General features: G+C 44.2%; 1 protein-coding gene across 3 annotated transcripts in view; it reads left to right on the top strand.

The window, feature by feature from the left end:
- Nucleotides 1-15,262, top strand: part of pdlim1 (PDZ and LIM domain 1 (elfin)) — a 93,210-nt gene that overhangs the window by 49,561 nt on the left and 28,387 nt on the right. For all 3 annotated transcript variants that reach the window (XM_067972722.1, XM_067972724.1, XM_067972723.1), the window contains exon 3: nucleotides 6,167-6,251. In XM_067972722.1, coding sequence (XP_067828823.1) covers nucleotides 6,167-6,251 — 85 coding nt within the window. The remainder of the gene's footprint in view (nucleotides 1-6,166; nucleotides 6,252-15,262) is intronic.

Raw genomic sequence — 15,262 nt, 5'->3', positions numbered from 1 at the left:
GGCCTCCATGTGACTCCAGCCCCTCACCACATGGTTTTGAAATAAGGAAGAAAGTTTGATGTTATGGGCCTGGACGAGAAAGATCCCAGAGCACTGGTGGAAGAACAAGGAATCCTTCCGGTGTCTGGGCAACATTGATACCTCAACCAACACCACCAAAACACATTAACCGGCCATTCATCTCATTAGCTGATGTGTTTCTCGATAAAGCAGTGACTACATTTCAAAAATAACTCATTGGTTGTGAAACGCTTTGGAGTTTCTTGAGCGTGAGGAAGGGTGGTTTGTAAACATAGACTCTTTATTTCCAAAGTACGTAAGTTAGGACCGTCTTGGAATGAGTTGACATGGGCCAAACTCATTTCTTCTAGAACTGGTAGAGGGGAGAATTTAAATCAATCAGGATGGATGTATTTGACCTTGTGACCTTGTGACCAAGAGGGTAAAGGGCTAAGTTTGCCAACCGTCCATGATTATCATGGAGTCTCCAGGAATTAAAGATTAATCTAATGGACGCTGCTTGGAGCAACTCGGGAGAAAAACCATAGAGATATTTTTTAAAAATAGTGTGCTTTTTCATTTATTAGTTCTAAACATATTGGCGATGGGGAATGAAGGTTGCTTTGACTGGCTGGAGTGGTTGGAAGCAGGAGGTCATGTGATGAAACCTCCAGGAATATGTCCAACCGGAACTGGCAACCATAGAAAGGGCACAATTGGAATTTGCTGTGTCACACAGTTTTTCTCCCCCTGCCCATTAAGTGGACAACACTGTCGGAAGTTGTCCATTAAGTTTTCTCCAGTTGACTTGTTTGAGGGAGAAAATGTGAATGTTAGGTTCAGATTTAAACGAACCTGTCGTAATGTTTACATTACTGGAACTAAGACTGTTTTTGTGACTGATTTTAATTTGTCGATTCAAGCAAACAAAATACATCATCAAAATCCATCGACTTAGAAAACTGAGTAGTGCGGGAATCTCCACAGGCATCTGTCCTTTCTTTAGAGGGGTTTAACCCTTATTTTTAGTATCCTGGGTTGAAATCCCCCCACTTTGTGCATAGCAGTCACGTTTGTACTGTGAATAAATTCTTTGCTCTTGAGAGTGAGTGTCTATTTTTAGACTGTGGATTCCAAGAATTTCAGAAAAGCGAGCTCCAGTTCTGACTAAGTTTTTACAAAATTGTTGATATTCTGCCAACTCTTGGCTTCAGAATCTGTCAGCCACAGGGTGGGCTTCAGAGTAACTTGTAATAACTTGCTTCCCACGGAACTGATCTTTATTGTACAAATTCTGCCAGAAGTTACAATCTGCGTCCAACAAAAAGAAAGAGACTCTAGTTGCTTGAAGAGCAATTCCCTTTGCGGCTAAGCCTGAGGAATATGACTGGCTCAGCCTTCCCTCTTCTCGTGGCCACTTCTGACGGGCAAAATCGGACAAGAAGCTTTTGGAACTAGGTTAGAACTTGCCATTGGGGCAACCAATCAGGTCGCTGAAGTTAAGAGTTCCACATGGTCCTTTGACCTATCAAAGGGGAATTTGTTAAGTTATTCAAAAAAAAAGACGTGCATTTTTATAGCGCCTTTCTCCACCTCAGCACATCTCGACGTGCTCTACAGCCAATCAAGTACTTTTAAAGTGTAGTCAGTGTTGTAATGTAGGAAACACAGGAGATAATTTGCACACAGCGAGGTCCCACCAATAGCGGAGATAATGACCAGATAATCTGTTTTAGTGAAGTTTGGGGGGAAAACAGGGCAAAGAGGGTGAAGAATTCCTAAAATGAGTACTCGAGAACTTAATCAGTATGTTTCTAACCCACCGAGGAAGGAAGCAGTGCTGGATCTAGTTCTGGGGAATGAAGTAGGGCAAGTGGAGTGTGTTTCAGCGGGCGAACATCTGGGTAATAGTGATCACAATATAATTAGGTTTAAAGTAATTATGGAAAGGGATAAAGAAAAATCAAAGGTGAAAATACCCAACTGGAAGAGAGCCAATTTCAGTGATTTGAGAAGGGATCGAGCACAGGGAGACTGGAAACAAAGACTGGCGAGGAAAACAGTAAATGAGCAATGGCAGGCAATAGTGCGGGTACAAACCAAGCATATTCCCATAAGGAGGAAAGATTAGGCATCCAAAATTAGAGCTCCCTGGATGACAAAGGAAATAGAGGTTAAAATAAAACAGAGAAAGTAGTTTTATGACAAATGTCAAGTACAGAATGCAGAGAGTGCAGGGGGAAATTGAAAAAGGATATAAGAAGGGCTAAGAGAATTTGAGAAAAGATTAGTGGGTAGCATAAAAGGGAGCCCAAAAAATCTTTTATAAACATATATAAAAAGTAAAAGGATAGTTAATGGAAGGGTGGGGCCAATTTAGGGACAAAGAAGGAAATCTTCTTGTGGAGGCAGAGGGATGACTGAGGCACTGAATGAGGACTTTGCATCTGTCTTCACAAAAGAAGAGGGTGACGTTAATGTCGCAGTAGAGGAGGGGGGAGTAGAGATATTGGATAGGATGAAAATAGATAGAAAGGAAGTGTTAACTTTGAGTGATGCCAACCTATTTATCAAGTCACCCGGTCCAGATGGGATGTATCCTAGGTTGCTGAGGGAAGCAAGGGTGGAGATAGCAGAAGCTCTGACCACAATCTTACAATCCTCCTTGGATATAGGAGTGGTGCCAGAGGACTGGAGGATTGCAAATGTTACACCCCCTATTCAAAAAGGTGGAGAGGGATAAACTTGGTAACTACAGGCCAATCAGTCTAACGTCAGTGGTGGGAAAACTACTAGAGACCGTTGTCAAGGACAAAATTAATTCTCAATTGGAGAAGCATTGGTTAATAAGGGACAGCCAGCATGGATTTGTTAAAAGCAAATCGTGTCTGACTAACTTGATTGAGTTTTTTGATGAAGTATCAGAGAGGGTTGATGAAGGCAGTGCAGTGGATGTTGTAAATATGGACTTTCAAAAGGCATTTGATAAAGTACCACATAACAGACTTATTCAGAAAATAGAAGCACATGGGATTAAAAGGACGGTGGTAACTTGAGTACGTAATTGGCTAAGGGATAGGAGGCAGAGAGTAGTGGTGAACGGATGTTCTTCTGACTGGCGAGAAGTTTGCAGTGGGGTCACCCAGGGCTCGGTATTAGGACCATTGCTTTTCTTATTATATATAAATGACCTGGACTTGGGTATAGAGAGTACAATTTCAAAGTTTATGGATGACATGATACTTGGCAATGTAACAAATAGTGAGGAGGATAGTAGCAGACTTCAGGAGGACGTAGACAGACTGGTAAAATGGGCAGACACATGGCAGATACAATTTAATATGGATGTGTGAAGTGTTGCACTTTGGGATGAATAATGTGGAGAGGCAGTATAATCTAAATAGTACTATTTTGAGGGGGGCACAAGAGCAGAGGGACCTGAGGGTACATATTCACAAATCTTTGAAGGTGGCAGGGCACGTTGATAAGGCGGTTAAGAAAGTGTATGGAATACATGGCTTTGTAAATAGGGGCATTGAATATAAAAACAGGGAAGCCATGTTAAACCTTTACAAATCACTGGTTAAGCCTCAGATGGAATATTGTGTTCAATTCTGGGCACCGCTGTTTTGGAAAGGATTCAAGGCCTTGGAGAGGGTACAGAGGATGATACCAGGGATGAGGGATTTCAGTTATGCGGAGAGATTGAAGAAGCTCTGATTGTTCGCCTTAGAGCAGAAAAGTTTGGGGAAAACCTAATTCAAAATAATGAGGGGTTTTGATAGAGCAAGTGGGGAGAAACTGTTTCCTCAGGCAAGTGGGTCTTTTTTTTTTATTCGTTCACGGGATGTGGGCGTCGCTGGCGAGGCCGGCATTTACTGCCTATCCCTAATTGCCCTTGAGAAGGTGGTGGTGAGCCGCCTTCTTGAACCGCTGCAGTCCGTGTGGTGACGGTTCTCCCACAGTGCTGTTAGGAAGGGAGTTCCAGGATTTTGACCCAGCGACAATGAAGGAACGGCGATATATTTCCAAGTCGGGATGGTGTGTGACTTGGAGGGGAACGTGCAGGTGGTGTTGTTCCCATGCGCCTGCTGCCCTTGTCCTTCTAGGTGGTAGAGGTCGCGGGTTTGGGAGGTGCTGTCGAAGAAGCCTTGGCGAGTTGCTGCAGTGCATCCTGTGGATGGTGCACACTGCAGCCACAGTGCGCCGGTGGTGAAGGGAGTGAATGTTTAGGGTGGTGGATGGGGTGCCAATCAAGCGGGCTGCTTTATCTTGGATGGTGTCGAGCTTCTTGAGTGTTGTTGGAGCTGCACTTATCCAGGCAAGTGGAGAGTATTCCATCACACTCCTGACTTGTGCCTTGTAGATGGTGGAAAGGCTTTGGGGAGTCAGGAGGTGAGTCACTCGCTGGAGAATACCCAGCCTCTGACCTGCTCTTGTAGCCACAGTATTTATATGGCTGGTCCAGTTAAGTTTCTGGTCAATGGTGACCCCCAGGTTGTTGATGGTGGGGGATTCGGCGATGGTAATGCCATTGAATGTCAAGGGGAGGTGGTTAGATTCTCTCTTGTTGGAGATGGTCATTGCCTGGCACTTATCTGGCGCGAATGTTACTTGCCACTTATCAGCCCAAGCCTGGATGTTGTCCAGGTCTTGCTGCATGCAGGCTCGGACTGCTTCATTATCTGAGGGGTTGCGAATGGAACTGAACACTGTGCAGTCATCAGCGAACATCCCCATTTCTGACCTTATGATGGAGGGAAGGTAATTGATGAAGCAGCTGAAGATGGTTGGGCCTAGGACACTGCCCTGAGGAACTCCTGCAGCAATGCCCTGGGGCTGAGATGATTGGCCTCCAACAACCACTACCATCTTCCTTTGTGCTAGGTATGACTCCAGCCAATGGAGAGTTTTCCCCCTGATTCCCATTGACGGTAACCAGAGGTCACCGATTTAAAATAATTGGCAAAAGAGCTAGCGGGGAAATGAGATATTTTCACACAGAGGATTGTTACGATCTGGAACGCACGACCTGAGAGGTTGTGGAAGCAGATTCCATAGGAACTTTCAAAAGCAATTGGGCATGTACTTGAAGAGGACAAATTTGCAGGGTAACGGGGGAAAAAGCTGGAGTGTGGGACTAAATTGGACAGCTCTTTCAAAGAGCTAGCACAAACATGACTGGTCGAATGGCCTCCTTCTGTGAGTAAGATTCTATGATTCTTCCTCTGCTCTTCAAAATAATGGCATGGGATGTTTTATGTACACCCGGAAAGGCAAATGGGGCCTTTGTTTAACATCTCATCCGAAAGTACTGAACTCAATTTTGTGCTCAAGTCTCTTAAGCATTTTAAGATTCATATTTCGTGCATTTATGTAAATTGGAAACTTGCAGGCAGCTTCCCAAAGCCATTCCCAAAAAGGTCTGGCTATAAGCTAAGTCTCACTGTAAAGATGGTGGAACTTGTCCTGATCTATTAACCCTGACTTAGATGTAGGACCATGCCCTTGAGTGCTTTGAGAGGGTCCGTAGATGGAAAATCATGAGCCATGTGCCTACAAATTCTTGATTTGTGCTCCTGGTGGGCAAGACCCTGTGCTTGGGAGCGTACAGTTGAAAATTTACCCTCACGTTCGTTTTGGTATTCTATAAGTTAATGTAACACACCTTCGAACCATTTCAGGTGCACAATGTGAAATTCATACTGTGGAGGTGCTGTCTGTTGATGTTGTTTGTGGGACCTTGCAAGTTCTTTCCTTGCTCCTCGGCACATGAGGGTTCATGGGTGGAAAAGTCATGGAGATAACTCCAGGCATCCAGTGACTCGCTCATGACTGGTTCAGTTTAGAATAGAGTGCGGTAGTATTTAGTGTGTAGTCCGTGTAACAAGAACATGTTGCCTTTAGCAAAGTAAAAGGTCCCAAGAGTGTAATCAGACAAAATTTGACACCGAGCCACATAGAGATATTAGGACAGGTGACCAAAAGCTTGGTCGAAGACGTAGGTTCTAAGTAGTGTTTTAAAGGAAGAGAGTTGGAGAGGTTTAGGGAGGGAATTCCAGAGCTTAGGGCTTTACGAGTTTTATTGCTTAGTAAAACTGAATAATTAATACAAGTACAGGTATCTGTTGTTCATGTGTCCTTTTTTGTTCTCTCCTTGTGACAGGTCTGAATGTAAAATTTGGTCACCACTGACTAACGAGGAGGGAAAGCAGCATCCGTATAAGATGAACTTGGCGACTGAGCCACAGGTAAAGGCCGCTAAATCTTCAGCCCCACATCCCCCTATGTGTTGAAATTACTGTCTTTTATGTTGAAAGGTCACCTAAACCTTAACATTTCCTCAAATTGCATAATTTGTGTGAAATATTGTTCTATCTCTTCAAACCATTACTTTTTGGAAAAAAAAACACGCACTCACCTTTTTACAGAAAGGAAGTTGTAACTTTTATACAAAGGGAGGTACTTCCTGCAAAGGATTGGAAGACTTGAAATAATTTCCAATCAGATTTCCGAAAGGCAGTGTGTGACTGAGATGCACGAGCAGAAAGTCCCAGGTTTGGCTCCCAGACTATACTGAGTTAGATGACTTCAGCCCGATGGCAGTTAATCTTCACATCCCTGGCCCAAGGGAGGTCAAATGTCATCCAGAGCATCCCGCCTTTGCTTGTTATATAGAGTGACCTCTGCTGGAAAGTGCATGTCGCATGAGAATAGGGTTGGGCTTGGGTGTGACGCCCCTGCTAGTCGAACAGCCTGCCAGCGCTCACACCTGAACAATGGGCATGGCTCTGGAGGACTGCTCTACTCGCCAACTTCCTGTAAATTAGATGGAAGTGAGGGCAGAAGTGAAACCCCCATTCTTTGCAGTGGGATCTTGCTGTGCGCCTGACTCACCCATATATAGTGAGTGTAAAAGTCATAAATATTCAGACCTGGTCCAGGAAGTGATTTCTTAAAAGGAACTAAAGTCCTTTTCGTTGCTACGACTAAAATTGCTAAAATGGGTATTTCACTCCGTGCTCCTTTCTGCCTGAGTTCTTTGGAGATGGAAGGAGAGGATGAGAACAGGAATATCAGGCTCAAGTGGTTATCCTCAGCCCGCATTACTAAACATCTTCCATATGTACGCTGATATTGCCCAGCTCTACCATTCCATCACCTCTCATGATAGAAAGAACAAACTTGCATTTATATAGCCCCTTTCACGACTTCAGGACGTCCCAAATTGGCTGTAAAGCGCTTAAGTACTGATGTAATGTAGGAAACCTGGCAGCCAATTTGTGCACAGCAAGCTCCCACAAACAGCAATGAGATAATGACCAGAAAATCTGTTTTTAGGTATTGGTTGAGGGATAAATATTAGCCGGGACACTGGGGAGAGCTCGCCTGCTTTCCTTCAAAATAGTGCCATGGGATCTTTTACATCCTCCTGAGAGGGCAGACGGGGCCTTGGTTTAATGTCTCATTTGAAAGACGGCCCCTTGGACAGTGCAGCACTCCCTCAGTACCACACTGGAGTGTCAACCTGGATTTTGTACTCCTTTAGAAAAGAAGTCACCGTAGCATAATTAGGTTTGATATAAGAATTGAGAAGGAGAGGAAACAGTCAATAATAATTTCATAAGATAACTAGTCCACAAATTAGAATGAAAAATTGGCAAATATGACAGTGGACAGACAATGTGAAATCTTCAAACAGGAGCCAATTAAGGGTACAGACTGGACATATTTCTGCAAGAAGTAAAGGGCGGCAGTAAAGTCCGGAGTTCGTTGGTTGAGTACAGAAATTAAAATGAGACAAAAGCTGGCACTTAAGAAATCGAGCGGGGTGGGGGGCTTCATGACTGGTAGAGAACGTAAAGGGAAAGGAACAATTTTTAAAGATGTAAAATAAGCATTGTTAAAAGTGTAGGGCTGATTAGAGATGAAAAAGGAAGTCTTTGCATGGTGGATGAAAGAATGGCAGAGATACTAAATGAAGACTTTGCCTCAATTTGCACAGGAGAGCGTGGTAGTGGGAATGAAAAGATATAAGAGGGGAAGATGTAGTGGGTCGATAGGTTAACTATAGAGAAGGAAGTAATACTGGGGAGAAAAACCTGGTCGAACTCAAATTGGAAAAGGCTTCTGTATCAGAATACTGAGGGAAGTGAAAATAATCCATGAAAGTGGTCTGACCACAATCTTTCAAACAGCCTTTGATATGGGCGTTGTGCCAGGGACTGGAGGGTTGATAGTGTAACATCTGTGCTCAAGCAGGGAGAATGGGATAAACCAGGTAACTACAGACCAGCCGGCCTAACATCGGTATTGGGTAAGCTTCTAGAGGCCGTAGTACAAGATAAAATGAATACTCCGTAAGGAAAGACGTGGATTAATTCAGGACTGCCAGCGTAGATTTATAGAAGGCAAGTCATGCCTGATGAATTTTAATAGGGTTCTTTGAGAAAATAATGGAGTGTATTGATGAAGGAAATGAAATGGATGTTGTGCATATGGATTTTCATAAGGTGGTCTGTAGGAGGCTTGTCGATGAAATGAAAACAGTATTAAAGGAAGTTTGCTACCATGGAGAGGGAGAACAGAGACCAGTGTGGTGGCTAATGGATGTTTTTCAGACTGAAGTGATGCAACTAGCGATGTCCAATTATATTAATATATAAGGGGCACAATATCAAAAGTTTCAGAAGATTCAAAAGTAGGGAGTGGTAGATTGAGCAGAGGGATGTCAGATGAAATTTAACGTGGAGAAATCTGAGGTGATGTTTTCAAGGAAGAATGAGAAGAAATACACACTAAATGGTAAAACTTTAAGGGGAGCAGAGAGTCTGAGGGGTCAGATACACAAATCTTTAAAAGTGGGAGGACAAGTTGATCATTTTAAGCCTATACAAATCATTGGTTAGGCTGCAGTTAGAATACTCTGTCCAGTATTAGGTGCCTTACTTTAGGAAGGATGTCAAGGCCTCGCTAAGGGTACAGGAGGAATATACTAGGTTGATAACGGAGATAAGGGGCTTTCATTGAGGGAAAACTAGAGAGGCTGGGGCTCCTTTTACTAGAATTGAGAAGGTTATGAGGAGATCTGATTAGATTTTTTTTTAATTGGAAGGTTTTGATTAGATAAATAGGGAAGAGCTAGTAATGGTAACTAAAAAAGGCAAAAACTTAACATCATCACCCGAAGAATAAAGGGAGAGATGAGGAGAATTTATTTTATGCAAGGAATGTCCTGCCAGCAACAGTGGTGGAAACAGAGTCATAAGAGCTTTTAAAAGGGAGATGGATAAATATTTGAAGAGAATTGGCAAGTGTATAGGGGAAGGGCAAGGGAAAGGAACTAAATGGATAGCGTTTTCAGAGAGCCAGCATGGGGCTGATGGGCCGAACAGCCTCCTTCTATGCTGTAAAAGTCTTTGATATCAGACAAGCAATCTCAGCACATGGTGGTAGTGGAGAGGGAGAGCTGGGAGGCATCACTTTTCACATGGAAGCTAACCTCATGCTTACAGGGATTTTTACATAGAATTACATAGAATTTACAGCAGAGAAACAGACCACTCGGTCCAACTGGTCGACACTGATGTTCATGCTCCACACGAGCCTCATCTCGCCCTATCAGCATATCCTTCTATTCCCTTCTCCCTCATGTACTTATCTAGCTTCTCCTTAAATGCATCTGCTTTTCGCCTCAACTGCTCCCAGTTCCACATTCTCACCACTCTGAGGGTAAAGAAGTTTCTCCTGAATTCCTGATACATTGAATAGCTGCTTATAACGGAGAGATTCTCCATGCACAACAGGCTTGTTGTGAGTGGTTTGCACTGTATTGTTTGTTTTAATGGAATCCAGGCCAGAATTGGATTGTCTTGAAAGGGCCTTCTCTTGAAAACACAACGACTGTATTACACTGCGGAGAGAGCACTTGGACAAGCATGAACTGATCAAAGAGAGTCGGCATGAATTTGTAAGGGGTCGGTCATATCTGACTAATCTAGTTGAATTTTTTGGTAACATGATGATAAGGGAGTGTCTCTGGATGTTGGCTATATGGATTTCCAGAAGGCTTTTGATACGGTTCCGCACAGGAGCTTATTAGCAAAAATAAAAGTGCATGGAATTGAAGCTAACCTGTGACCTAGGTTAGAAATTGGTTGGGAGGTAGGAGTCGGAGAATAGGGATAAAGTGAATATACTTTGATTAGCAGGATGTGACGAGTGGTGTTCCCCTCGGGGTCTGTGTTGGGGCCTCAGCTTTTCTCTATTAATGACTTGAATGAAGCAATACAGAGTTGTTTGCAGATGACATTAAGTTAGGAGGCACAGTAAATTATGTAGATGGGATCAGGAAGATACAAAATGTCATAGGCCGATTAAGTGAGTGGGGGAAACTATGGCAGATGGATTTCAGTGTGAGGAAGTGTGGGGTCCTCCACGTTGGATCCACAAAAGACAAATCGGGACATTTTCTAAACGTTGAGAGACTAGGAACTGTGGCAAAGGGATTTGGGTGATCAGGTACACAAATCACTTAAAGCTAGTGAACAGGTACAAAATGTAATCAAAAATGTTAATGGACTGTTGACCTTTATCTCAAGAGGGCTGGAATACAAAGGGGAGAAAGTCATGCTTCAGTTGTACAGAGCCTTGGTCAGAACCCCATCTAGAGTACTGCACTCAGTTTAGGGCTCAGTACCTCAGGAAGGATATATTGGCCTTGGAGCAGGCGCAGCGCAGATTCACCAGAAAGATATGAGTTTAAAGGGTTAATTTATGAGGAATGGTTTCTAAACTCAGTTTGTATTCCCTTGAGTATAGAAGGTTGAAGGATGATCAAAACTATGTGTTTAAAATGATAAAGGGATTTGATAGGGTACATAAAGAGAAACTATTTAATCTGCTAGGGGAAAAGGGGGGATACAATCGTAAAATTAGAGCCAGGCAGTTCAGCAGTGAAATCAGGAAGCACTTTTTCACACAAAGGGTGGTAGAAATTTGGAACACTCTCTCCCAAAAGGCTGTGGGTGCTGGATCAATTGAAATTTGTAAGACTGAGGTCGAGAGATTTTTGTTGTGTAAGGGCATCAAGGGACATGGAGCAAAAGCGGGTAATTGGAGTTGAGGTACAGGTCAGCCATGATCTGACTGAATGGCAGAGCAGGCTCAAGAGGGTGACTGGCTCTTTGTTACTTTACTATGTTAAGTAAGGGCTAAGTCTACTAAACATCACCAGATTTAGGGTGGGGTGAACCAAAACATTTTTTTTCCTATTCCATTCAAGTCTTGCCATTCAATATTGTATGCCATGACTTGCTGTTTGTAGGACGTGATTACCCCCTACCACTGTTAGATAATGAAAGTCATTGTTAGAACCAGTGACTACCTTATGAATGTAACAGTGAATTTTTTTTTAAGAAAAGCATGAGCTTTTGAACTCTGAGGTGACTGACAGGAAAGATGATGTAACGATAGACAAGCTCTTGTAATATATAATACAATAATAGAAGAAAGAACTTCATTTGTATAGCACCTTACCACATTCTCAGGATGTCCCAAAGCACTTTACAGTGATTGAACCATGGGTCACATACTGTCCAGGAACAGCCATTCTGCATATAACCTCCTTTTATGTTAGATTTGAAGTGTAGCCACCATTGTAGTGTAGGAAATGCAGCCTGTTTACACACAGCAAGGTCCCTCAAACAGCGATGAGACAAATGATCAGATAATCTTTTTTGATGGTGTTGGTTGAGGGATAAATATTGGCCAGGACACCGAAAGAACTCCACTGCTCTTCTTCAAATAATGCCATGACATCTTGTATGTCCACCTGAGCATGCAGACAGGGCCTCACTTTAATGCCCCATCCAAAAGATGGTACCTCTGACTGTGTATCACTCCCTCAGTATTGCACTGAAGTCTCCACCTGCCTCAGGCCCCAAATCTTGCACTTCCAAGTTGCCAGATAACCAGAAACCAACCAGGTGAATCCGTGCTGGAGATATTTCTGGGCCTGAGGCCAAGAGCAGAGTTGTTCTGGGGTTTCAGTTGCTCTTGAGGCTGAAGATGGGAGTGGAGGTTGTCTGTATAACATGTGACATGTTTGCACTGATCTTGTATTTATCTGTTACCAGCCTTTGTATATAGTTCCTGTTTCATCCCTCACTTCACCCAAATCATAGAACGGTTACAGCACAGAAGGGGGCCATTCAGCCCGTCAAGCCTGTGCCGGCTCTCCGCAAGAGCAATCCAGCTAGCCCCACTCCCCTGCCCTTTCCCCACTAACTGCCCACAACCTGGCCGCATGTTGCAATTCCTGCCCCACTGCTCTGCTCCCCTCCCCATTTTACTGTTCCCGACCCAACAGCCCCACCCACCCCCCACAGCCCATGTCCCAGACTGCCTGTGAGGAGCACCATGGGCGATCAGCTGATTGAGTGTGTTTGGGAATGTTTAAAATCCTGTTTTAGCTGTGCTGCCAGTGTTTACGGTTGAGAATGATCTGGAAACATTGCTCAGATTTATCTCACTGCGTTGAGTTGTTCGGTTTTGTTTGGAAACTGTTTCCCTGGAAACACGATAGCATTGTACACGGGTGGAACCCGGGTTTGTCAGTTTAAAGGGGAATAAACTACCACCAGCCAAGGGGCACGTTGCTCCCAGCCCTGTCGATCTGTTTCCAGGACCCTCCCTGAGCCTCCCGACATCTATTTGTAAAATGCCCCTTTCTATTGCGTCGGCAGAGAATTGGGCAACAGACCAGCCTCCCTCCTTCCCCGAAAACTGCGAGCAGAGCCTTTGCCACCCGATGGGTTTGATCTCTTTCCCTGTGGGAACAAAAGAAGACGGGAGCCGTGATATCTTCCCAATATACACTGGGTGCAAAGGAGGAGGGAGAGTCACACCAGAGCCACTGGGTGTCAATTATCAAACAGGGGGAGAAAAAGACAGTTATGCCTTAGTTGAAAAGAATTTGGAAAAACTTTGATATTCTCTGTCTTTTCCTGCCTGTCTGTTTTTGTTCAAACTGTGTGGGCTAATGGGGGAAACTGAGTTAAAGGGGGTAACAGAATCCAACAGTGTGGGGGATAGGGTTGCCAACTCAGGTTGGATGCATTCCTGGAGGTCTGATCACATGACATCTACAAGTGTTACTGCATTTACCTTTTATAAAGGTTGGGTCTCCTGTAGATCGCTATTTTTGCTGTGGTCTCGCGCACTAGCTGTTGTGTGAGAACCAGGAAGGCACCCGTGAGCAGGAGGAGAGGGGAAACTGAGGGAAACCCTGCTTGAGCCCCAATCCCACGACCCCAAGTTACCTTCTCTTCCCCCAGCTTCCTATCCGCTGATCCTCCATTCCTCGAGCCCCACCCCGTTCCCCGGTCTCCGTCTGTCCCCGAGCCCCCCCCATTCCCCGGTCTCCGTCTCTCCCCGAGCCCCCCCCATCCGATTTCAGAGCCTCCCCACCCCTGGCAGTCACGGCAGTGGTTACGGCACTGAGCTCGGTGGAAAAGCTGGGAAATTATTCTGTTTAAAATTATTGCAGTTCTGACTCCTGACGCCAGGCGAACAGTCAGTAATTATTTACAGAACCTCACACACTGTCTGTTGTTCATGTGGGCGCACTGCAGCGGGAAATTTAAATCTCTGATCTCCAGGGTTGCTGGAGGCACTGCTCGGGACGGGAACCCCCGATTCCGGGAAACTCCCGGACATTCCGGGAGGATTTCAAATGCACTTCCAAAAGGGTTGCCTTCCTGGTTCTCCAGGATTGTCCCTGGACACTGCAGCGGGCAACCCTGGAGAAAAATCATAGGGCATTTGGAAAAAAATTGTGTGTGTGTTTATTTTTCATTTTCTTTGAACACTTTTGTTTATTAGTTATTAAAAAATCTAGAGATGGGGGATAAAAAGGCTATTTGACTGGGTGAGGCGGGAGGCCATGTCATAAATTCCAGGAATACGTCCAACCAGAGTTGGCAACCCTTCCCAGCACTGTGCATAAATTCAAATCCCTCACACTGATGAGCCAGTAACTAAGGTTACCACCATCGTGCTAAGTCCAAAACCTGCCTGGGGGTGGGATCGGGACTTGAATTCTGAGATTCGATTTACTGTTCATAACCTTTAATAACCTCAATTAATACATCCTCCGCAGCAGTACATGGAACAAATTGAGGGTTATTTTAAATGCCAGACTTTTGGTGCCTAGTTTAATCGCTCCGAAACTGGGCTGTCTGATCCAAAACTGACTCTTTCAAACCAGGCCTCAAGTGATTTAAATGAAGTTCTACCTATCAGACTGGGGCTTTTTTCTCTAGAAAAGAGAAGACTGAGGGGTGACCTGATCGAGATCTTTAAAATTATGAAGGGGTTTGATAGGGTAGGTGTACAGATGTTTCCACTTGTGGGGGGCCATAAATATAAGCGAGTCACTAATAAATCCAATAAAGAATTCAGGAGAAACTTCTTTACCCAGAGAGTGGTTAGAATGTGGAACTCGATACCACAATGAGTAGTTGAGGCGATTAGCAGAGATGTAATCAAGGGGAAGTGAAATAAGTACACGAGAGAGAAAGGACTAGAGGCTTAGATGAAGTAGGGAGGGAGGAGGCTCGTGTGGAGCATAGACCATTCGGGCCGAATGGCCTGTTTCTCTGCTGTAAATTCTATGTAATCAGAATGACCTTGTAATGGGTTCAGTTTTAAAATTTATAATTGTGTGGTACTGATCGCTGGTCTCTGTCACGTTAGCTGATCTCACTGAGCGTGCTCAGCTTTCCCAGGTTAGGGACGGCAACAACTGGACTGGATTCCTGCTCCTGGGCGCCACCCAGCGACCCCTGCTGAGAAGTGCAGACAGGATCAGGCTTGCCAGTGATGCCCTCCATGGTCGAATAGTCCATCTTTGTTTTAAATTTCCATTGTTACTTTTTTTTTTAAAAAGAAAAGCCTAATTTTGTGATGGCTGTTTTTAAAACTTCTACAATCCATTTTAGCTTCACTGTAGATACGCCTCAGCTCACCATTGCCCGAGCCAATCTTTTTCAATCTCCCATTTTCACGCCCCACCTGGAAGGAATCGAATGGTTTTGTTTTTGAAGAAGGGAGAGTGCAACCAAAAAAATTAACTGCTTCACAAATCATTTCTCTTAATATCCACGCAATCGCTCACTCGCAACATCCGATCTCGTAAGCCGGCCCTAATTTACGGGGATTCGTCTCTGGCGCCCAGTGACTCTATAATAAGAAAAAACAA

Source organism: Heptranchias perlo, chromosome 36 (assembly GCF_035084215.1).
Source record: "Heptranchias perlo isolate sHepPer1 chromosome 36, sHepPer1.hap1, whole genome shotgun sequence".
Classification (NCBI taxonomy): Eukaryota; Metazoa; Chordata; class Chondrichthyes; order Hexanchiformes; family Hexanchidae; genus Heptranchias; species Heptranchias perlo.
The sequence above is the reverse complement of the archived record's forward strand: the minus strand, read 5'-3'. Positions and strand labels throughout refer to the sequence as shown.